This window comes from Diabrotica undecimpunctata, chromosome 1, assembly GCF_040954645.1.
Source record: "Diabrotica undecimpunctata isolate CICGRU chromosome 1, icDiaUnde3, whole genome shotgun sequence".
Lineage (NCBI taxonomy): Eukaryota > Metazoa > Arthropoda > Insecta > Coleoptera > Chrysomelidae > Diabrotica > Diabrotica undecimpunctata.
The window spans coordinates 34,418,502-34,443,431 of record NC_092803.1 but is presented as its reverse complement, the minus strand read 5'-3'; the positions used below and the strand labels follow the sequence as shown (position 1 = coordinate 34,443,431).

At 31.4% G+C, this 24,930-nt stretch overlaps 1 protein-coding gene across 1 annotated transcript in view; it reads right to left on the bottom strand.

The window, feature by feature from the left end:
- Positions 1–10,847: 10,847 nt before the first annotated feature.
- LOC140437699 (protein amalgam-like) overlaps positions 10,848–24,930 on the bottom strand; it is an 889,271-nt gene continuing 875,188 nt past the window's right edge. The window contains exons 9-10 of the mRNA XM_072527401.1: positions 24,185–24,232; positions 10,848–10,978 (exon numbers count right to left, since the gene is read on the bottom strand). Coding sequence (XP_072383502.1) covers positions 10,866–10,978; positions 24,185–24,232 — 161 coding nt within the window. The 3' untranslated portion in view covers positions 10,848–10,865. The remainder of the gene's footprint in view (positions 10,979–24,184; positions 24,233–24,930) is intronic.

Below are 24,930 nucleotides of genomic sequence, written 5' to 3'. Positions count from 1 at the left end.
AAACGCAACACTTGATATATATGCAGATTATTTACTGGAAAATTACATTTTCGATAGCGCTCTATTTCCACCACACATATGGTCTAATCAGAATCCGTCTATTGCGAGGACCACAAATGCCTGTGAATCCTTTCATTCGAGATTTAATTCTTCTTTTTATTCAACACATCCTTCTATTTTTATTTTTATTGAAAAGTTAAAAGAATTTCAAGTAGACACTTATGTCAACATAAATAGTTTACATATACCAGCAAAAATCAAAGATACTACTGTTAAGGCTAAATTGGTATTTTTGGAGAAAATGATGGATAAACTACGATCCCAACAAATACGTAGGTTAAATTTTATAAAAGCTGTATCTTATCATTCATATAATAGCAAATAAATCATTGTATACAAGTATATTAACGGTAAAATGTACAAAAATTAGGTACTAGTTGTATTATATTTAGATATTATTACAGTTATAAAGAAATAAAATGCACATTACTTTTATTAAAATAAATAAATAAATTAATTATGGTATTTTATTTATGTCGCAGCTATATTTATTTGGTGTCGAATATACCTGTAAGATAAAAACGGGAATTGGGACTGGTGTCGAAAATTGCCATTAAATTTTAGTCGCTACCTGCTTAGTGTCGAAATTTCCTACGCCCCTTCTGTCTATAGAAATAAAAAGAAAATTAAAATCTTCAGTAAGATACAGTTAGTTTTTTTGAAATTTTCAGATTTTCCTGTATTTTTTAGTTGTTAAGTTATTTTAAAAAAGGGGATTTTTTGAGAAATTCCGAAAATAGTGTCTTCACTTTAAAGTCGTACTTTTTCAAAACTAAACCTTCTAAACCAGTTTAACTTTCAGAATGTAATATATGTATATACATGAAGTAAATTGTTAATGAACAATAAATAGTTTTAACCAGGGTGGTTTTGGCGGGGGGAGTTTTTTACTTTCTGCGTCACATATAAAGATAAGCGGACTTTATTTTAGTTATAACTCACCTTAACTTTAATGTAAATTTCTTTTAACAGTGGTCATTTTAAAAGTTTTTGTAAGGTCTGTAAACAAGTTTCTATAAGTTTTCCACAAAAAACTTACCGTTTTTCAGTTATTCAACATCATAATGTTTGGATTTTTGTAGTCCATGAATAAAAGTCTACTTCGAATAGCCATAACTTTGTTAATATTAAGTTTACGGCAATATTAAAAACAAATCTGCTTGTTTTATACGCTTCGTGTTATATCCAAATAATTTTCTTGATAAAAGCTAAATGTTTGGAGTTATTCGCGAAAAACCGTTTAAAACATGTTTTTTTGACGTGTAATTTGTGAACATTCAGTTACAAATAACTCTAAAAATATTGGCTTTTAGAAAAAACTCTTTTGGTTTTCTACTATTTTTACCGTCATAATCCTAGACTATTTCTGTTTCACTCATATAGTAGATAATTAGAGACATTTGGAGTGTCGTAATTTTCATTTATTATTTTTAACTGATGGTTTTTCAATCAGGTTTAAATGACGTAAAAGACTTTAATGATACTTTTTGCTGTTTAAATATAAATTCATTACGCTCTAATTACAATAAATATCCATCGTAGACCAAATTTTCATTACAGATTTAAAAACTTAACACAAAAGCTCTTACAGTTTACAAACTCTGCAAAATTGACTAGATATTAATGATTAATTGTTTCTAAAAATCATGCTAATATAATAAAGTTGGGTAAATTGCAAAAAGGTGATAATATGTTATTATAATTAAATGTTGAAAAGCTCTTGTAATTAATTTCTGTTCTGTTCTGTTCTGTTTTTGGGGTATCATATAGAGATTTTTATGGATAATAAACTGGTGCAGGTAAGACTTAATAAACTATGACCTTTGCAATTCATATAGATTGACGCATTTGGTTTTTCCTATAAAATTTGGTCATTTTCTTAGCAGAACCAATATGAATCTTATTTTATCACTTCTTTATGGCCTTAAGCGTACATTAAGCTAAAATCAGTCTAGAATCAACAGGATCACTAATATCCCAGTAGTATTTTAACTATATCGGCTGTAAACTTGGATATGTCTCACTTGGTAAATCGCTTAGCCTCTTTCTGTTATGGTGACTTTCTTCACACTTTAGATTGAGTGACGTTCTCCAAATTTAGAGATTTAGATAGCTTATATTTTTTATTGTTTGAAAGTTTGACTTTGAGTTTGAAATTGTAAAAGGGGGCTTCGAGCCAACTAGTGGGATACATACGCTTTCTCTATCTAACTCTTTCGTCTTACCATTGAACTGGAAACAACTATCTACTAGCAGCTAGGCTAATGAATTTATTTCTACTTTTTACTGAAATAAAACATCCAAAGAGGTGCCGTAATAGCCTTTACAATTTACAAGGAGCTCAATACGTTTATCTGATTGATTATCAAAACAGATCACAGCTTAATTGTTTTTTTAACTACAGTTCTAATAGACCTTCAGACTGTCGTTTGAAATTTAAAGCATATCTCCAGAGGCCAGATTTTTTCTTTGGTCTTGTGGCATATATTTTATCTATGTAGAAGTCAGTATAATGTGTAGTCACGTTTTTTGTAGATGTCAGAGTATCAAGTCGGCAATTTGAGTGATTTTTTTAGTAAAAAATCTAGCATATATAAAATATTGAAATTGAAACTCAATTATAGCCTCAGGCTGTCTTAACATTTTCTTTTTTGATTTATTTGCTTTTGTTAGATAATAAAAAAGTTAAGTACTTTAACAACTAGCCATGTTTTTCATCAATAAATGCTCATTTTCTGCTTAGTTTCACCGGCATATTTAAAGGAACAACCACAAAATCTGAGTATTTCCTCTCTGGTCTATATATTGTTAATATTGATTAAATAATATCATAATACGAATGTTTATTGAATGAACTTTATTGTACAAGTTGAACTTAAATAGGTTTTTTATGCATTTTTTTTGGCTTTAATAGCGTGTGTTTCCCCCATGAGCCCTTACAACTACAGTTATTCGTCTTTTCATACTTCTGGTAACGCTATCGATCAGTTGTTGAGGCAGTCTCTCCCATTCCTCAATCAAAGCAATTCTGACTTCCTCTCTGTTTTGAATAGCAAAATGTGCCCTAAGTTTTTTGCCTAGCATGTCTCACACATGCTCTATCGGGTTCAGGTCTAGGGAACAAGCTGGCCAATTCATCGTTGTTATACCCACTTGTAATAAGAAATCTCTTACACGGCCAGCGACGTGTGGGCGCGCATTAAATAAAATTTTCGCCAATATATGGTGCAAAAGATACCACATGGTCTTGGAGAATATCTCTGATATACCTACCTGCTGTTAATGATCCATCATCAATCACCACTAACTATGTTTTTGCTCCCAAACATATACCGCCCCACACCATAATTGAACCTCCGCCAAAAGGTACGGTCGTAGTAAACTTGAAAGGGGCATTTCGTTCTTCTTGGCGTCAATACAATATTTCTCTACCGTCGATTTAATTTACACAGAAACGGCTCTCGTCCGTGAAGAGAATTTGACTCCAGTGGTTATCATTCCAATTTTGATGTACTCGACCAAATTGTAGTCGTGGTAAACGATGGTGTCTCTGGAGTCTGGGAGCTTTTATTGGCACATATGACTTGAGACCGGATTCTTTAAGTCTCCTTCTTACTGTGCGCTCACTTATGGTAGTTCCACGAACATTTTGCAACAGGTTTTAGGTTTGAACTGCCGTTTGACGTCTACTACGTAATGTTTGCAACGTTATAAATCGATCATCTACACCGTGGTTAAATGTTTTCTACCTTGTCCCCTTCTTCTTACATACTCCCCGGTTTGTCTCCAACGACTTACACAACGATGGATGGTTAATGGTGATTTACCAAATATTCCAGCAACTTCAATGTACGTTCGACCATTTTCGACCATTGTTACGGCCCTAGCAATATCAGTCGGTATTAAATCACCCATTTTTACTTACTCTTTGCAATAAGAACACCACTGATTAGAACAAATAAAAAAAAATCACATCGAACAAACTCAAACAAATTAACTTCTCAATTACAATACAAGTTTGTACTTATTATCAACAGACAGAACGACTGTAAAATGTAAAACACAATTGAAATAAACAAATTAATTTGACATTTTGACATTTAAGACTTTCTTGTGACAAGGAGCATTCAAAGCTATGTAGATATAGTCTATAAAATACAAATATAAATAAATATTGCATTAACAACTTGTTCCTTTAAATTTGCCGGTGTGTGTATTAAATTGTTAACTTCTCATAGCCTACCTTAGGCTTGTTTATTAAACTAAGCAGAAAATGAGGATTTATTGATGAAAAACATGGCTAGTTGTTAACGTGAATAACTTTTTTATTATCAAACACAAGCAAATCAATCAAAAACGAAAATGTTAAGAAAGTCTGAGGCTATAATTGAGTTTTAATTTCAATATTTTATATATGCTAGAATATTCCACAAGGTGTTCCGAACTTTAAGGAAAAAACACAGTATGATTGTTACACCCGGTATAAAATGACATTGACCTGTCTAGCAACAATATTATTACGTCGATATTTCAAATAATATAACTATAACATACTAAAAAAATCACTAAAATCGGATAACAGGTTTAGGAAATTCGAGACATCTAACATGTCCCATTTTTAAGATGTTCCGTTAATTTTGCCGGTGTGTGTATATTTACTTCTAACATGACCTTAAAGTGTCTTTCGAAGGATTACAAAATTAAATTACTTTGTGTGTAATGCCATATTACATTATTTTGATCATCATCGTTTTTTGCTACTGTCATCTGCATTCAACTGTCTTTGGTATTGCCGCATCTAGTAATGTTGATTTCGAGATATATAATATATTGAATTATTAAACTACCCATTTCCAGCTTACAACTCATTGTAGTTTACTGTTAAGTGCTATCCTTGTTTCAAATGTTTAAGGTGATCTTGATTGTATTGATCAGACTGTTTGACAATAAAACTTAATTCACTTTTTTAGTCAATCTTTACACCTCGGCGTTGGTGATTCTTCACACACTTCTTCTTCTTGTGCCAGTCCTATCGGAGATTGGAAATCATCAAGGCTATCCTGACCTTGTTTACAGCTGACCTAAAGAGTTCATTAGTGGTACAGCCAAACCACTCTCTCAAATTACGCAACCATGACATTCTTCTACGGCCTGGATTCCGTTTTCCTTCTATTTTTCCTTGCATTATATTTTAAAGTAATGCGTATTTATGTCCTTCCATCAGGTGACCCAAATATTCGAGTTTTCTTCGTTTGATCGGTGACAAAATTTCTGGGTCTTTTCCGGTCCTTCGCATTACTTCAAAATTTGTAACTCTTTCAACCCAACTTATCTTCAGCATCCGACGGTAGCACCACATCTCGAAATTTTTAATATTTTTTATGTTGTTTTGTTGGAGAGTCCAGGCCTCTACATAGTATAAGAGTGTGTTAAATATGTAGCCTCTTAGCATTCTTACTCGTAGAGGGATATCTCTGTTGCAAAAGAATTTCCTCATTTTTATGAAGGTAATCCTGGCAATTTCGATACGTCTTTTTATTTCATTGTTTTGGCATCCAGTTTCGTTTATTAAAGTCCCCAAGTATTTGTAACTTGACACTTTTTCCACACTCAACAAATTCGTAATACTCTACGATAGACCCAGAGCTCAAAAGCTTCTACCTTCTTGACATTGTTCTCCTTTGTTAAATCAACAAACGGTATCTCATTATCATAATTAACCTGTTTACGTACACTGCTGGAAATAAGTATCCCTCAGCTCTTTCTATCTGTCTCTGTCTTGTGCGGATTGCATCCAGTTACTACTAACACGCTTCAGGTCATCAGCCCATCTGGTTGGTGAGCGGCCTCTGCTTCTTAGTGCTTTTTACCTTGACCTCTACTCGATAATATATCTTGTCCATCGGTTGTCAGATAATCAGGCGAAGTGTCCTGCCAAATTCTATTTTAGCGACGCGATTTTTTCAATACCGTCTGTTTTTATTCTACGACGTATTTCTTCATTTGGAATTCTTTATCTCAGAGACACCAATTTGGAAATCCGTGAAAAGTTTACAAGATGTTACGTGTGGTCTGTACTTTTGTATGCATGTGAAACTTGGACTTTAAACGCCGATATCATGAATAAAATCCAGGCGTTTGAGATGTGGTTGTATCGAAGGATACTAAAAATTCCATGGACTAGCAGAACCAGAAACGAAGAAGTTCTTCGAAGAATGGGACATCAACGAACTCTATTAAATATTATTAAGAGGCGTAAACTAGAATATCTTGGACATATAATCAGAGGACCAAGATATGAGTTCCTTCGGCTAATTCTCAACGGTAAAATCGAAGAAAAGAAATGGATAGGACGGAAGAAACTCTCTTGGTTGAGGATTTTGCGGCAGTGGACAGGTTTGACAGCGGACCAATTGCTACACGTAGCGCAAGACCGAAATCTGTATAAAAATATTATAAGCATGGTAGTCGCCGACGTTCCGTAGGGATATGGCACTCTAAGAAGAAGAAGAATCTCAGAGACACACCCCCAACATATTAAAGTACATAGTCCCCTGAGTCGTGCTACTGTTGTTTACTACCTTAATTGTGAGCGTTAATATTTGCGCTGATCACATACTGATAAAAGATTTTTCTTTTGAGGCATATGAGTCGGTCTGGTTTAAATACATAGTTTAATCTACCAAACGCTACCTGGTTCATCCTATGGCACTGGTTACCTCTGCCCAATCGAATTTCATGCTTTAAGTATTTATAGTACTTATTCCGCTCAATATTCTTTCCATCAACAACAATATTACAATTTAGCACCAGATTAGTCATTATTTGCGTCTTGATCATGTTGATCCTTATTCTGACATTCAAGGAAGTGTGATATAATTTTTCCATCAATAAACAATATCTAAATTCTATTAATTCTTTAATCAAAATAGATAAATATTAGAGTGCACATAATGTACCCCTAAGTACGAAATAAAAGAAAGAAAAAATGTTGATATTTACCCATCTCGTTTAAATTAGCATTTAGTTAAACTAGGTACAAAATTTAAGTAACAAAGTACGTTTATGTACAATTGAAAGCATCTCTCATGCGTTTTACATAGTTTCTTAAAATATTGGTGTAGCTGTTTACTGAAAAAAACGTGCATAAAATAATTATTATTTTTTTAGGTATTATACACTCTTTAACAAAATTAACGCATCACTTTATTTATAATCATCATACAACTGCTAAACAACCGCAATCTAAGCGTTAGCATCCGATTGCGCGCATCGAAATAATACGTACTTTCTATACTACTTTACGCAGTAGAAGGGTCGACGTTCACAGCAGCAACTATAATAGAGTTAGAAGCTTTAGACATGTGGCTGTAGCAACTCATACTAAAAATACCTTGGATAGACAGAGTGACCAACACAGAGGTATTAGGACGAATGGGCAAAGAGATGGAATTGTCCAACTTTTTGGGTGGTGACTTCCCGAACCATGTGATACCACATAGGGAGTAAATTGCAGTAGCAAGGACGCTGCTCTATTAAAAATTCATCTATTTGAAATTACAATAAATCTACACATTCAGCCATTATTAAAGCCAACATCCACACTAACTAAAATCCATTAAACTGTATTAAGCCTACCATCCAGTCAACTGCATGAAGATAACAATATATGCAACAACGACACCAAAAGTATCATTTTAAATTTTGTACGGCTCTAGGCAGAATTTGCTTCCTTTTTTAATTATTAATAATAAAATTGCATGTCATTTCTCTATATTAAATATGAATAGGTAATATTCTCATGAGTTTGTCCTAGACAAACTTATTTTTAAGATTTGCATTTTAGATGAGATGAACTTACATCTCAGAGACTAAGCTAGATGAAGCCCTAAACAATTGACTCCTAACGTTAGTTGGAGTTTTATTGTTACACATTGGCACCCAATTTCTGAGGGGCGTTATATTGTTGCAAGATAACAACGCCAACGAAGAAATTAAAAGAGGAACAGTACTGCCAATAAGTACTTATATGGCTTAAGAAGGCAAATCTACCCAGAACAATTAAACTGACCGTCTATAGAACACTAATAAGACCAGTGCTAATATATGGATCAGAAAAGTTGTGACTTACACAGGAGAACCAAGAACGATTTAAAAGTTTCGGGCGAAAAATCCTAAGATATGGAGGAATAAAAAGGCAAGCAATTGTATAGAAGTTTTGAAACGAGTCAGAGGAAGACCAAAACATAGGTATCACGACAACTTAGAGGATAATTTAAAATATATTAGAGTTAGAGCATGGAGAAAAGTTGCCAAAAGTTTCCAGGGTGTGTCATAATGTGACAGAAGTATTCCAGCTTGCTTGTCTTTATTATATTGACCAATTGTGTTGTGTGGTTCAGTTATCTAAGGACCTCCTCATTTTTAACTCTGTCGACCTAGCTTATTCTTAGTAGTCGTCTGTTTGAGTTTCTCTACTCTCTCCAGTGCAGCATCTTCGCCTCTTATACCGTCATTCTGTATATAATTTTGTTTATTATCTATCATATATTTAGTTTTCTTAAAGTTAGTTGCCACGGTTAAATAACTTGGACGCAAATAACCATTGTAAAGATGGTGGAAGTGTTGTGGAAGGTGTTCTAGAGGTTTCTGATATATTGATACATGGCGTTATCAAACGCCTTGTTGTAATCAATGAAACAAGCAAATACATCTTGATTCACATCCAAACACCTCTGTGTTAAGATGTTAAAGGCAAATAATGCTTCGCGAGTTCCATATCCCTCCCGGAATCCAAACTGAGTTTCTCCGATATCTTTTTCCAATTTTCTGTAAATTCTATTGTGAATTATTTTAAGGAATATTTTTAAGGCATGGCTTATCATACTGATCGTGCGATGATCACTGCACTGCTTAGCATGTGCCTTTTTGGGAAGAGGGACAAAGGTTGATAGCCATTCTTAAGGAATTATACTGTTTTCATAAATCTCTTTCATAAGTATATAGTCTTGTCACACTCCAATTTTTATATTTATTTCATCCGACAGTTCTTATTCAACTTTAATTCTTGCCACTCGATGCTAGTATATATTTGTAATTATTCGTAAATCTTTATCATCTAATCCAGCTGTTTCCAATATTTCTAGCATTTTGTTGTGTCCGACCTTGTCAAAAGCCTATTCAAAATCGATTGCAAAGATGTATTTACATTTTGATTTATATCTATTAACAAGACTTCTCTTCAAGACACGATTTACATCAGAACTTGGATACTGAACAAGACTTCTCTCGTACCCTAGCCACACCTAAATCTGAATTGAGTGTAGCTAATTCTTTCTTCTAATTTCGTGTAAATTCTGGTATGTATTATGTATGTCCTTGGTATTGTGTATATCAAAAACTTTAGTATTTCAGTACATACTTCATCGAAGCTAGGTGCTTTTCCTTTTTTTGCCATTTATATTGCCCATGTAACCACACTTTTTGTTATAGATGGACCTGTTATAGCAATCGGTGCACAGTATTCTACTCTTTCATCTTCAAATCTTTCTAATGTAGTTTTTCCATTCTTTTAACTGTTCATAGATTTCTAATATTATGTGTCTGTTTTTGTCTTTTAAACTTTGGGATGGTTGTTTCCGTTTGTTTTCGGTGATCTCTTTTAATTTCTTGTGCAGATGAAATACAAGTTTCTTTTCATAGTGTTCAACTTCATTACATTCTTTACTATGAAATTGTGTTTTCTCATGCCTTTTCTTCTGCCTAGTTATTGCGTGAAACCTCTTGTATTCGTTTTTATCTTTGTTTCTGACTTCTTTTTTTTAGTCCATGAGTCTCAGTATTTCTTCTGTTATTCACACTTGTTTTCTTCTTGTTTTTACTGCACTTAATTTTGTTTATTAAACGGTCTTTAATATATCTTTAATTCTCGTAGAGTTTTCCTCAGTACTTTCCTCTTTGTCTGACATCAACTTTATTTTTATTAATACACTGCTTATTTCATGTTTTACGATATTTTTTAACATCTTTTCTCTATTAATAGTAACTGTTTGCTTATGAGTCCTTGTAATAATTTCTAATATTACTTAGTTTTATTTTTCCAACCAAAATATTGTGATCTGTTGGTACATCTGCACTTGGATATGTTTTAGTTATGATATGTTATCGTTTAGTTAGGATATATTAAGATTATCATTTACTGCATTTTTGTATGGTTAATTTGTAAATTTACGTCATTAGCAGCAGCGTTTAGTGAACTTAGCAACTGCGCAATTTCTTTTAGATTTATATTAAACTTACCCACTTTCTACAGGCAGTTTTTTTGAAGAAGGATTCATTACGTAAAGGTTGTGTTCCAATGCGAATTGCGTAAGTCGAGCTTTAAATGTTATCAAAAATTTAATTATTAGACGCCACATTAAAATATATCATTATTTACAGATATAATTGGAAGTAATGCATTAATTTCGTCCAAAAATTCATATTCAATAAACGACGATAATTTAACATATTTAAAATATTTTTAAAATCACTACACCAATCAAAGCTTTGGGAACAATATTGTTCTAGTCTGGTCATGTAAGGAAGAGAACAGTATTATCCCAAGTCCAAATTTATAAAACAATATTAATCTTCGACGAATTTTTAACAATATGTAATGTAATTGACAGTAGGAAACTGGTACCTACCCCTTGAATTAAAAATCTTACTCTTAAATATTGTACACTAAAAAATTTTCAAGTTCGTATGAAAGTATAATACACCTAATATGCTTATTGTAAGTACTCGTTGCGATATTAACACTGTCACCTCCAAAATATTTCTACCAATGTTGATGATACTACTATCAGACAGGGACTTACTAAAGTTGCAGCTAATGCTGTACTTGCACGATGGCCTCTTGCCGGTTCTGCTAAACCTAAAAATGAAAAACGTATTAACAACTATAAAAATATATATACATTTGTATACTGATATACAAGCACCCACATATTTATATATAACTGATGTTTTTATGAAGGATAATAATACTACGTAAATAAAATCACCAAGGAGGAAAAGACAGTAAAGATTTGATTTCACGTACAGGGCGCCTGCGCATCCGCTTATACGTATTTCGGCCTAATAGACCTCATCAGAACGGCTTTCGCAGTCGCTCTGAATGCGAAAATAAATCTTTTCTGTCTTAGGAAGCAACTCTAACATGGCTTCGTATAGACGCAAATAGCGACATCTGATAATAAAATTCTGCGAAAACCGTTCTGATGAGGCCTATTAGGCCGAAATACGTATAAGCGGATGCGCAGGCGCCCTGTACGTGAAATCAAATCTTAACTGTCTTTTCCTTTTCATTCTGACATACTCTGTACGAGTACTAGAAACCAATTCGCTAAGAATTTTGCTTAGTTAAGGAGATATGTTGTGGAATGCAATTTTTAGATTCCCCATGTCTCTAATAACATCTTTATCAACGTCTGTTTTGCTTTGCAATTCTTAGAAGGCACAGATTAAAGCGAAATTCTGAATTTGGTTTCGAAAATTAGTTTACGGATTTTAAAATCACCAAGATTTGTCAGCCAAATTTCCCTAAAAAATACTTGACCTCTTTCTAAGAGCACTCATTACTAACAGTTACTCCTAAAAGTTATTTAAAACTTATCTTCATAGTTGTACTATTTTTACTGCTTCACAAACTAATGACACGGTGTTAGTACTATTAATCCTCCTCATTCTTTGAACCCTTGTCAGGCCGTGGTGATACTCTAGCTTGCTGTCTCCATTGGCTGCGATCCTGTACAGTATGGACGGCTTCATGTAGGGATTTTACCACCAGAGTCTTCATTCTTTCTGCATATCGTGTTGGTGATCTTCCTTTTGGTTTTCATTCTTCTACCTTTCCTTCTACTATCAATAGTTCCATGGTACCGTCTCTTCTAGTTATGTGACCGAAGTAATTTAGGTCAGAATTGATAGGTTGGCTCTATGTTTTATCTAGGACATGCGTAGATTCTTCCATAGACCTATATTTTCAAGGCTTCGATCTTATTCCTATCGATTTTTTGGATATTCCATTTCCCTAAAAAATACTCGACCTCTTTCTAACAGCACTCATTACTAACAGTTACTCCTAAAAGTTATTTAAAACTTATCTTCATAGTTGTACTATTTTAACTGCTTCACAAACTAATGACACGGTGTTAGTACTATTAATCCTCCTCATTCTTGGAACCCTTGTCAGGCCGTGGTGATACTCTAGCTTGCTGTCTCCATTGGCTGCGATCCTGTACCGTATGGACGGCTTCATGTAGGGATTTTCCCACCATAGTCTTCATTTTTTCTGCATATCGTGTTGGTGATTTTCCTTTTGGTTTTCATGCTTCTACCTTTCCTTCTACTATCAATAGTTCCATGGTACCATCTCTTCTAGTTATGTGACCGAAGTAATTTAGGTCAGAATTGATAGGTTGGCTCTATGTTTTATCTAGGACATGCGTAGATTCTTCCATAGACCTACATTTTGAAGGCTTCGATCTTATTCCTATCGATTTTTTGGATAGTCCATGTTTCAGCTGGGTATGTAGCAATGGAAAAAATATGGGTATTAACCAACCTGAGCTTAGTATTAAATATAATTGTTCGGTCTTTTCATATTTTAATCAATTTAGCTCTTGCTTTTCGGACCAATGCTGGTCTACACTTGATTTCTGCGCTTGATAAGTCCGAATTCTTCGCTTATCTGGCTTAGCCATTCAATGTAGTAATCATTTCTACTTCATTCGTTGTTAGTATAAATGTGTCATCTTCATATCGTAGGTTACTGATTTTTCTACCTCCTAATTGCTTTATTACATTTATCTGGTATTTTTCTCATTTTATATGTTTAGAATATATGTTGTATATTAATGGTAATAGTATGCAACTCTGTCCAGTTCCTTTTTTTTGTTTTAAACGCATTTAAATATATTCTGCGTATTTTACCTCTTATCATACAGATTTCTTATTTAGTTAAATAGGTTGTCAGGTACTTCTATATTTTCCATTTTACTCCAGACCGTTTTACTGAATCGAAAGCCTTTGTGTAATCTATGGAAAAGAGCAGCATTGATATGTTATGTTCCCTCGCTTTTTCTATTATCTGTTTGGTGTTCAGTTTCTGCTCCTGCGTTCCTTTTCCTGTTACGAATCCGCATTGTTCTTCAGCTATCTCTGGAAGTAGAAAGTTCTTTAGCCGTTCATTGATTATAATGTAGCAGGACTTAGCTTGCATAAGGAATAATAGCATAATAAGGGCAAGGTATGTAATTTCTGCATACGATTAGTGATATTTTTTTATGGATAGGGCACTACTCATCAAGTCATTCACCTGTGATCTATATCATGCACATATCAAGAATTCCATCTACGCCAATCTCCCATCTACGCCCATTGTTTTTAGAGTCTTCGCTGATACAACATCGATCACTGAGTTTTTTTGTTTCTAAGTTGGTTGAAGGCCTTCTCTACTTCTGTTCGTGAAATGGATGGTTCTGCCTCCCATTACATGTTTCTTGTGTTCTGAGTTTGATGAATTTTTTGAAGTGGCTTTATATAATTCTGAGCAGTAATTTTTCCAAGTCTCTCCAATGCTCTCCATGTCGGTTATTACTTCTCCATTATGGTCTTAAATGATTTAAAGCTGTATATTTAACTTTTTTTAAATTGTTCATGATTTTCATGGCGGTTTGAATGTTGCTCCAGTTATTGACACACGTTATTTATATGGTTGTTTTAATCTCTGGTGCACATACATTTTTTCTCCTGCTCAGTTTCGCTATTTCTTCAGTATTATTTTCTGTTAGTACTATTAATAACGTACCAACAATTAAATATTGCACACATTCTTCTATTATATCATTGGATTAGTAATTAAAAATTTCACATTAAATTCAGAAAGTATTTAATTATAATAAAACAATACTAATTCTTAACGAAGAATTATCGACTTTTGCGTCGACATAGACAACCATGTATGTTCGCTTAATAGGCTTTGGAGCAGTTAGAAACTGACCCTAATTTTCATCTAAAAATAATTTTCAGCGACGAGGTCCATTATTGGATGGATGGGTATGTCAACAAATAGATTTATCGAATTTGGGATGGTACCAATACCGAAAAGATCCAACAGCGTCACAGCGTCCAATGTATCCCGAAAAAGTCACTGCTTGGAGTAGATTTCTCCCACCAACTTCTTTTGACCTCAATTGGATTATATAAATACTAACGGCATGTGGTTTCAACATTATGGAACTACATACCACACATTCTGCATAATCGATTTGAGAGCATGATCATCTCACGTGAAGGTTATGTGAACTGGCCACCGACATCGTACGATTTGACCATTAGTTGTTATGAAACTTAAATCGCAGACAGACAAATTTAACCCGTATGTCTTTTATATAGTTTTTGTTTACCTTTTTTATATTTTATGGTTGGCATTTTATTAGAAGTTTCCCATCACCCCCCAAGGCACTTTCTAGATCCGCCACTGGTTTTATTTAAATTTAAGGATAGAAAGTGTTAATCAAAGACCCAAAGGACCAAAAGTCTGGTAACACCTAATTATCTCTTAAACGGATTGTCCGAATTGTATAAAAAGCCGTGGAGTGAGTGATTTTTGCAGCCAAGCAGAACAAAAGCTTCCAAACAATTGTCAGTTTTTATTCAATACTAGATATCTGAGGTGAGGCTAGGGAGGCTCAATACTATTTTTGAGAGGCTACCAGATTTTGGAGCAATTGGAAGCAGAACCAGATTGGCAGAGTTTTTTTTAATTTTTGTCCGATAAAAATACTTTCGTTGGGCAAAGTTCTAACCATGAGGAGAGGTCACTCAACCAGGAGAATCCAGATTCCAGAAGAAAAAAACGATCTTATTTGCAATTTCAACTTTGATTTTACATTTCTTAAAAAGGACAATTATAGGGAGATAAATTTGTTTTTTACTAATACAACTTTATCGACGTGATTAGAGAAACAACTTTCTTTTGTTCCTACAATTTGTCAAACATGCTAGGGATATGAGATTTGTATGTTTTGATTTTCTCATATGTCATAATTTTGAAACTATTAGAAAATTCTATCCACTTTATAGCAGGTATATGAATTTTTGTTGCTTATGTTATATTGAAGAATTTTTGCTTATATTGAGGAATTTTGCATGTGATATTTTCTATTGATTTTTTTATTTATACAATATATTAATGAAATTTATTTTGGATATTTATGTGTTTTAAATCATGAATGTGTTGCTTGTGTGAGTCCATTTCAAAAGGTGAAAGAAATAATAAGTTAGACTTACTCACAATCAATTTAATTTAACTAATCGGACGACCGGTTTCGCTTTCTATAATATGCAAAGCATCATCAGGTCACGATACAAAGTTAAAATGCTGAAAACAATAATCCCATATTAGGGTGTTGTCTAATAAAGATAAAAAACATAGGTAGGTGATATAAATTATATAAATTACAGTAATTATGCCAATATTACATGTCTGTGGTTTTATAAATGAATAAAAATAATAATAATAAAATGTTTAAGCAGACAAGGTAAGACCCACAAATTGGTAACATCGTCTATTAAACTGTAATGAATCAATAAATAAATAAACATTACTTACATGCCGGTACTCTATTAATTGATGGTTGAAAGAACATGGTTCAAACTATCTTGGATTGTTGATTGGAGAATTCAGGTTAACTATTGTAATTGTTTAACGGTAAACTGGGAAGTTCTTGAGGAGACAGATTTTATCCAATGAAGTAGAGATAGGTGGAATGTATTGTTTGTTTTATGAAAGTAATGTTCTATACCATTAATTTCTTTAAAGTTATTTAAGTTTATTCTAGAGATATATTTATGAAATGTGTGTTATTTATTGAGATTTTATGTTTTGTTCTGGAAGGTGACAGTTGTAAGACAATGAATAGGAATGGATGTACAGATTGTGTGGGTGTGCAATTGTATAATCATGTAGTTATCAAAATTTCTTTGATAAAGTTGTTGAAATATCTGGCAAATTACTGCAAAGTCCAGAGATTTTTATGTTAAAATTAAATTAAGACACTTTTACACACACAGAAACACACAGAAAACACTTTAAAAAACGGGGGACGAAACAAACATTTAATTTAAAATAAAAGGAGAGGATTTCAAAAGGACTACATTTCTTACTAGGAGACAATGAGTTTTTTATGTGCTGTATATCAGAATTTTAGAGGTAAACTTGACAAATGTAGGTTAAAGTGTGACAGTTCTTCTTCTATTTTAAATGCTGTAAGTTAAGTTATCCAGTTTATGAAGCAAGCTGATATTAATAAAAATCTAAAATTTTTTAATTTTAGATATCAAAGTTATTTGATGTGTTAATATTGGCATACTTTAACAAACTTTAAAATTGATTTCAATGTAACAATATAAATAATTGTAATACTTATTCTATGATAACTAACTCAGCTTAGTCAAAGTTACAGAACAAACTTAAGTGATTATTTGTTAATTAAATTAAATTAAAATATGTACATTTGTATTGAAAATGTATAATGTATAACTAAATTACAAACTTTCTTTGAAAATAATTGTTGGTGTGATTCATCTGTCATGGTGTGTATAAGTATTTTTAAATATTTATTCCAATTCTGATATGTTAATATGGAAATGAAATAATAAGCTAATAAACCATTGTTGATAAAATTATTGATAAATTAAAGAAAATTAAAGAAATTGACTGAAATTAAGTATTCAAAGGTTAGTTGGTAATTTTAATATCTGACAGTTGGGACCGGAAATTGGTTATACCGACAGGTAAAAGGTTCTCTATTTAAACCGGTGTAAAGTAAAATTATTCTTATTTCAATTTTCCAATACCATGAAGAGGTATCATCACACCGACACGAACATTGGTGAGTTTGTACAATAATTTCTGTGACACTTTAACAATTTTAAATTTAAAACAGTTTATAGTTAAAATATAATATTTCTATTAGAAAATGTAGATTTGCTAATTATTAGGATTAACAAAATTCTATTTAATTAATACTGCCAGTCTGAACGACTTTACCATGTTGTGTTGGGAACAATCAAACCACGTGTTAATTTGAAATTAAATATTTTGTAAAATGAGTGTATGTCGCAACTGGATGGGGTGTAATAATAATTTTGGGTTAAATAAGTTGAGGTACCATACCAGTTCAATACTGATGTTTTATATAGTTTTAGGAAAATGTAGTTTAAAGTAATATGTAAAAGAATCCAGTGAACAAAAAACTTAATCAATGGGGACCGTATTTTAAACTTTATGTAGAAATTCAAATAATCTCAGGAGTATATCAAATGTATTTGAATGTATATGGGATACTTGAATAAAAAGTTTGACCATGATGTTGAAGTTAATTCCAGAAAATGTGCATGAAGATAATGGATACTGTATGGAAAACCTCATATAAAAGAAGATATTGGGTAATCAATTATATAAGTATATGGATTTTGGTGTGGAAAGCAGAAATGGAGTGAGATCAGGTAAAATTATTAATATTAAGTTTATATCAATACTGAGTATACAGGTGTGTACTCTAGTTCTAACTGTGCATTTAAAGTTTCAGCTGTGTGATTTTTTAGAGATTTTAATATTTCTAAATGTTCCAGGTTATTGAGTAATAAGCCTTTGTTACAAGTATGGAGGATTGTGAAATCTGTTTGTGGATCAAAGTTATGGTTTTTATGTCGGATATGTTGGGAGAAGTGTGATTGACCCGATGTTGGACGTTCTATATATCTAAGATGTTCTCTTAGTCTAATATTGAAGGATCTGAAGGTTCTACCAATATAGCATGCATTGCAGGTATGGCAGCTCAACTTATACACTCCGCTATACTCAAGTGAGTTACGTTTATCCTTGTTATTCAAGAAAGTCAATCCTAAGTTAGAGGCAGTTTTAAAAGAGATGTTTATGTAGTCATCAAAGACTTTTGCTATTTTATAAGAAAGATCACCTATGTATGTTAAAGATCTGTAAGGTTTTTGTTCCACCATTTCATTAGAATGTTGTGTATATACTTGGTGTTCTAACATTCTATTAGTCTTTTTATGTAAAATTTTATTCACTAGATTAATTGAATAACCATTATTTATAGCTATTTGTTGAATAATTTTTAATTCTTTATTGAATGATGTTAAAGTTAATGGTAACGATATTAAACGATTAATGTAACTGTAGAATGCTGCCATTTTGTGTTGAATAGGATGGTGTGAGTCAGCTGGTATAATTGTACCAGTATGCGTTGGCTTTCTATAAATATCAAGGATAATCGTGCTATTATTTAATGTTAATGTTAAATCTAAGAAATTTAAGCTATTTGAGTCATCTTGAATCTCAAGTGTGAATTTTATGGTGTGGTGTAATTGATTAAGGTAATCTAAGAAAGAATGTAGATTATCAAGAGAACCACCCCATACAATAAATGTGTCATCTACGTATCTCGAATAGAACTTGATGTAATTAGTAAAAGGATTGTTATTCATTATTTTGTTAGATTCAAGATCATTCAAAAAGATATCCGCGAGAATTGGGGATAGAGGGGAACCCATTGCTAGTCCATCCGGTTGCACAAATGTCTCGTTATTGAAATTGAAAAAATTCTGGCTCAGGCAAATATTCAAAAGCTCTGCATATTCAATTATTTGATTAGGAGAGTAATTGTTATTCCACAAGTCCATAGTAATTATACTAATGACTTCTTGTGTTGGGATATTTGTAAATAGATTAGTGATATCTAAGGATATCAGTATGTCACCTGTGGAAAACTTTAATGAAGTTAATTTATTGGCTAAACTTAGATTATTATTAACTATATATTCAAATTTATTATTGTATAATGTTTTAAGGAATTGATTTAAATATGTTGCTAAGGCAAATGTTGGAGAGTTCGAAAAAGATACTACAGGTCTGATTGGGATGTCTTCGAAAATGTTTGTTTTATGTATTTTCAATAGCCCATATAATCGAGGAATAATTGATTTGTTTGGTGAAAGTTTCTTTTTGGTGATAGCATCTAGTACTTCATTACTGTCATTAATTAAGGTTTTAACTTTATTGGTAAAAGATTTAATATTGACTGCTTTAGTTATGAACTTATTGTCATCAATGAACTTCAATACTTTTTTAGTGTAATCAGAGGTATTCAAGACAACTACTGTATTACCTTTATCTGCTTTTGTTATTGTTAGATTATTCTCTGTTATTTTTTGATTAATGGATTTTATGACATGTTTGAAGTTGTTATTAGATCTGAAAGCAGCTCTGTGGTTATGAGCAACTCATAACCACAGAGCTGCTTTCAGATCTAATAACAACTTCAAACATGTCATAAAATCCATTAATCAAAAAATAACAGAGAATAATCTAACAATAACAAAAGCAGATAAAGGTAATACAGTAGTTGTCTTGAATACCTCTGATTACACTAAAAAAGTATTGAAGTTCATTGATGACAATAAGTTCATAACTAAAGCAGTCAATATTAAATCTTTTACCAATAAAGTTAAAACCTTAATTAATGACAGTAATGAAGTACTAGATGCTATCACCAAAAAGAAACTTTCACCAAACAAATCAATTATTCCTCGATTATATGGGCTATTGAAAATACATAAAACAAACATTTTCGAAGACATCCCAATCAGACCTGTAGTATCTTTTTCGAACTCTCCAACATTTGCCTTAGCAACATATTTAAATCAATTCCTTAAAACATTATACAATAATAAATTTGAATATATAGTTAATAATAATCTAAGTTTAGCCAATAAATTAACTTCATTAAAGTTTTCCACAGGTGACATACTGATATCCTTAGATATCACTAATCTATTTACAAATATCCCAACACAAGAAGTCATTAGTATAATTACTATGGACTTGTGGAATAACAATTACTCTCCTAATCAAATAATTGAATATGCAGAGCTTTTGAATATTTGCCTGAGCCAGAATTTTTTCAATTTCAATAACGAGACATTTGTGCAACCGGATGGACTAGCAATGGGTTCCCCTCTATCCCCAATTCTCGCGGATATCTTTTTGAATGATCTTGAATCTAACAAAATAATGAATAACAATCCTTTTACTAATTACATCAAGTTCTATTCGAGATACGTAGATGACACATTTATTGTATGGGGTGGTTCTCTTGATAATCTACATTCTTTCTTAGATTACCTTAATCAATTACACCACACCATAAAATTCACACTTGAGATTCAAGATGACTCAAATAGCTTAAATTTCTTAGATTTAACATTAACATTAAATAATAGCACGATTATCCTTGATATTTATAGAAAGCCAACGCATACTGGTACAATTATACCAGCTGACTCACACCATCCTATTCAACACAAAATGGCAGCATTCTACAGTTACATTAATCGTTTAATATCGTTACCATTAACTTTAACATCATTCAATAAAGAATTAAAAATTATTCAACAAATAGCTATAAATAATGGTTATTCAATTAATCTAGTGAATAAAATTTTACATAAAAAGACTAATAGAATGTTAGAACACCAAGTATATACACAACATTCTAATGAAATGGTGGAACAAAAACCTTACAGATCTTTAACATACATAGGTGATCTTTCTTATAAAATAGCAAAAGTCTTTGATGACTACATAAACATCTCTTTTAAAACTGCCTCTAACTTAGGATTGACTTTCTTGAATAACAAGGATAAACGTAACTCACTTGAGTATAGCGGAGTGTATAAGTTGAGCTGCCATACCTGCAATGCATGCTATATTGGTAGAACCTTCAGATCCTTCAATATTAGACTAAGAGAACATCTTAGATATATAGAACGTCCAACATCGGGTCAATCACACTTCTCCCAACATATCCGACATAAAAACCATAACTTTGATCCACAAACAGATTTCACAATCCTCCATACTTGTAACAAAGGCTTATTACTCAATAACCTGGAACATTTAGAAATATTAAAATCTCTAAAAAATCACACAGCTGAAACTTTAAATGCACAGTTAGAACTAGAGTACACACCTGTATACTCAGTATTGATATAAACTTAATATTAATAATTTTACCTGATCTCACTCCATTTCTGCTTTCCACACCAAAATCCATATACTTATATAATTGATTACCCAATATCTTCTTTTATATGAGGTTTTCCATACAGTATCCATTATCTTCATGCACATTTTCTGGAATTAACTTCAACATCATGGTCAAACTTTTTATTCAAGTATCCCATATACATTCAAATACATTTGATATACTCCTGAGATTATTTGAATTTCTACATAAAGTTTAAAATACGGTCCCCATTGATTAAGTTTTTTGTTCACTGGATTCTTTTACATATTACTTTAAACTACATTTTCCTAAAACTATATAAAACATCAGTATTGAACTGGTATGGTACCTCAACTTATTTAACCCAAAATTATTATTACACCCCATCCAGTTGCGACATACACTCATTTTACAAAATATTTAATTTCAAATTAACACGTGGTTTGATTGTTCCCAACACAACATGGTAAAGTCGTTCAGACTGGCAGTATTAATTAAATAGAATTTTGTTAATCCTAATAATTAGCAAATCTACATTTTCTAATAGAAATATTATATTTTAACTATAAACTGTTTTAAATTTAAAATTGTTAAAGTGTCACAGAAATTATTGTACAAACTCACCAATGTTCGTGTCGGTGTGATGATACCTCTTCATGGTATTGGAAAATTGAAATAAGAATAATTTTACTTTACACCGGTTTAAATAGAGAACCTTTTACCTGTCGGTATAACCAATTTCCGGTCCCAACTGTCAGATATTAAAATTACCAACTAACCTTTGAATACTTAATTTCAGTCAATTTCTTTAATTTTCTTTAATTTATCAATAATTTTATCAACAATGGTTTATTAGCTTATTATTTCATTTCCATATTAACATATCAGAATTGGAATAAATATTTAAAAATACTTATACACACCATGACAGATGAATCACACCAACAATTATTTTCAAAGAAAGTTTGTAATTTAGTTATACATTATACATTTTCAATACAAATGTACATATTTTAATTTAATTTAATTAACAAATAATCACTTAAGTTTGTTCTGTAACTTTGACTAAGCTGAGTTAGTTATCATAGAATAAGTATTACAATTATTTATATTGTTACATTGAAATCAATTTTAAAGTTTGTTAAAGTATGCCAATATTAACACATCAAATAACTTTGATATCTAAAATTAAAAAATTTTAGATTTTTATTAATATCAGCTTGCTTCATAAACTGGATAACTTAACTTACAGCATTTAAAATAGAAGAAGAACTGTCACACTTTAACCTACATTTGTCAAGTTTACCTCTAAAATTCTGATATACAGCACATAAAAAACTCATTGTCTCCTAGTAAGAAATGTAGTCCTTTTGAAATCCTCTCCTTTTATTTTAAATTAAATGTTTGTTTCGTCCCCCGTTTTTTAAAGTGTTTTCTGTGTGTTTCTGTGTGTGTAAAAGTGTCTTAATTTAATTTTAACATAAAAATCTCTGGACTTTGCAGTAATTTGCCAGATATTTCAACAACTTTATCAAAGAAATTTTGATAACTACATGATTATACAATTGCACACCCACACAATCTGTACATCCATTCCTATTCATTGTCTTACAACTGTCACCTTCCAGAACAAAACATAAAATCTCAATAAATAACACACATTTCCTAAATATATCTCTAGAATAAACTTAAATAACTTTAAAGAAATTAATGGTATAGAACATTACTTTCATAAAACAAACAATACATTCCACCTATCTCTACTTCATTGGATAAAATCTGTCTCCTCAAGAACTTCCCAGTTTACCGTTAAACAATTACAATAGTTAACCTGAATTCTCCAATCAACAATCCAAGATAGTTTGAACCATGTTCTTTCAACCATCAATTAATAGAGTACCGGCATGTAAGTAATGTTTATTTATTTATTGATTCATTACAGTTTAATAGACGATGTTACCAATTTGTGGGTCTTACCTTGTCTGCTTAAACATTTTATTATTATTATTTTTATTCATTTATAAAACCACAGACATGTAATATTGGCATAATTACTGTAATTTATATAATTTATATCACCTACCTATGTTTTTTATCTTTATTAGACAACACCCTAATATGGGATTATTGTTTTCAGCATTTTAACTTTGTATCGTGACCTGATGATGCTTTGCATATTATAGAAAGCGAAACCGGTCGTCCGATTAGTTAAATTAAATTGATTGTGAGTAAGTCTAACTTATTATTTCTTTCACCTTATGTGTTTTAATTACTTATGGTCCTCTTACTTGCAAATACAATAGCAGAGATATTGAACCACGAAAACATAGCCTGGGTAAGATTGAGTAAAGGTAAGTTATTTGAACCAATCAAAATACATAAATTTGCTTATCATAATAATATATATATATATATATATATATATATATATATATATATATATATATATATATATATATATATATACACACATATTGCCTGTTTTTTTGTATAGCGAATATTTTAGCGTAACGTACAACTAAAAATAAAACGTTTTAATGTAACTACCCTTTAAAAGAGATAAACGCTTCTAAAAACCTTTTAAAATTCCCCTACTTGAAACAACTGCAACGTTATGTACAGTCAGTTATATATTACAATTGCTATTTAGAAGTACCTAAAGAGTTTCTACAATTCTCCCTTACCTAAAACTTTTACAGTTGTAACATTGTGATCTATAATATATCTCGTGAATTCGGTACAGGGACTAACTTAAATTGAATCAACGATGCAAAAAACAGGTCATATAAAATTGGTAAAATACTGTCACAGACGATTTATTATATTAAAATAATATATTATATCGAAAAGTTTTTTTAGTGTCTAACACAATGAACACGATATTAGCAAAAAAAAAACAAATACTTCATAAAGAAAACAATTAGAAATATGTACTGAATATTTTTAACGAAAAATAATTGTAAATTGAAAAAAGTCAAACTTACCTCCAACCACAACGTTGTTGTTATGATGATCTGGGCCAACCTTTATTTCTGAAAGAAAAGTTAAAAAAGGATTTTAGTATTTCTAATACTAACAACGAATATTTTTATATATATATATATATATATATATATATATATATATATATATATATATATATATATATATATATATATATATATATATATATATATATATATATGTAGTGTATATAACGAGGCTAAGAATACAATTCTTTGCTAGGTAACTTTCGGGAAAGCGTCAAGTCAAGGATCGGCTAGAGATGGTATAAGCCAGTTTGGTGTAGAACTTTATTCTAAATGTGAAATTTTCGGTGATAGACTGTCACCTTCATCAGCACCTAAATGGAAAACTTATTTAGTACAAATGGTGGAAGTTAACATTTAAAAACCTACAATGAAAATGTTCAGTTGGTCCTAGTGGTGAAGAACACTGTCATATATTTTCAAGATTTTCATAGGTTTTTAAATGTTAACTTCCACCGTTTGTACTAAATAAGTTGTCCATTTAGGTGCTGATGAAGGTGACAGCCTATCACCGAAAATTTCACATTTAGAATAAAGTTCTACACCAAACTGGCTTATACCATCTCTAGCCGATCCTTGACTTGACGCTTTCCCGAAAGTTATTTACCAAAGAATTGATAGAATATATATATATATATATATATATATATATATATATATATATATATATATATATATATATACATATATAGAAACTAAGG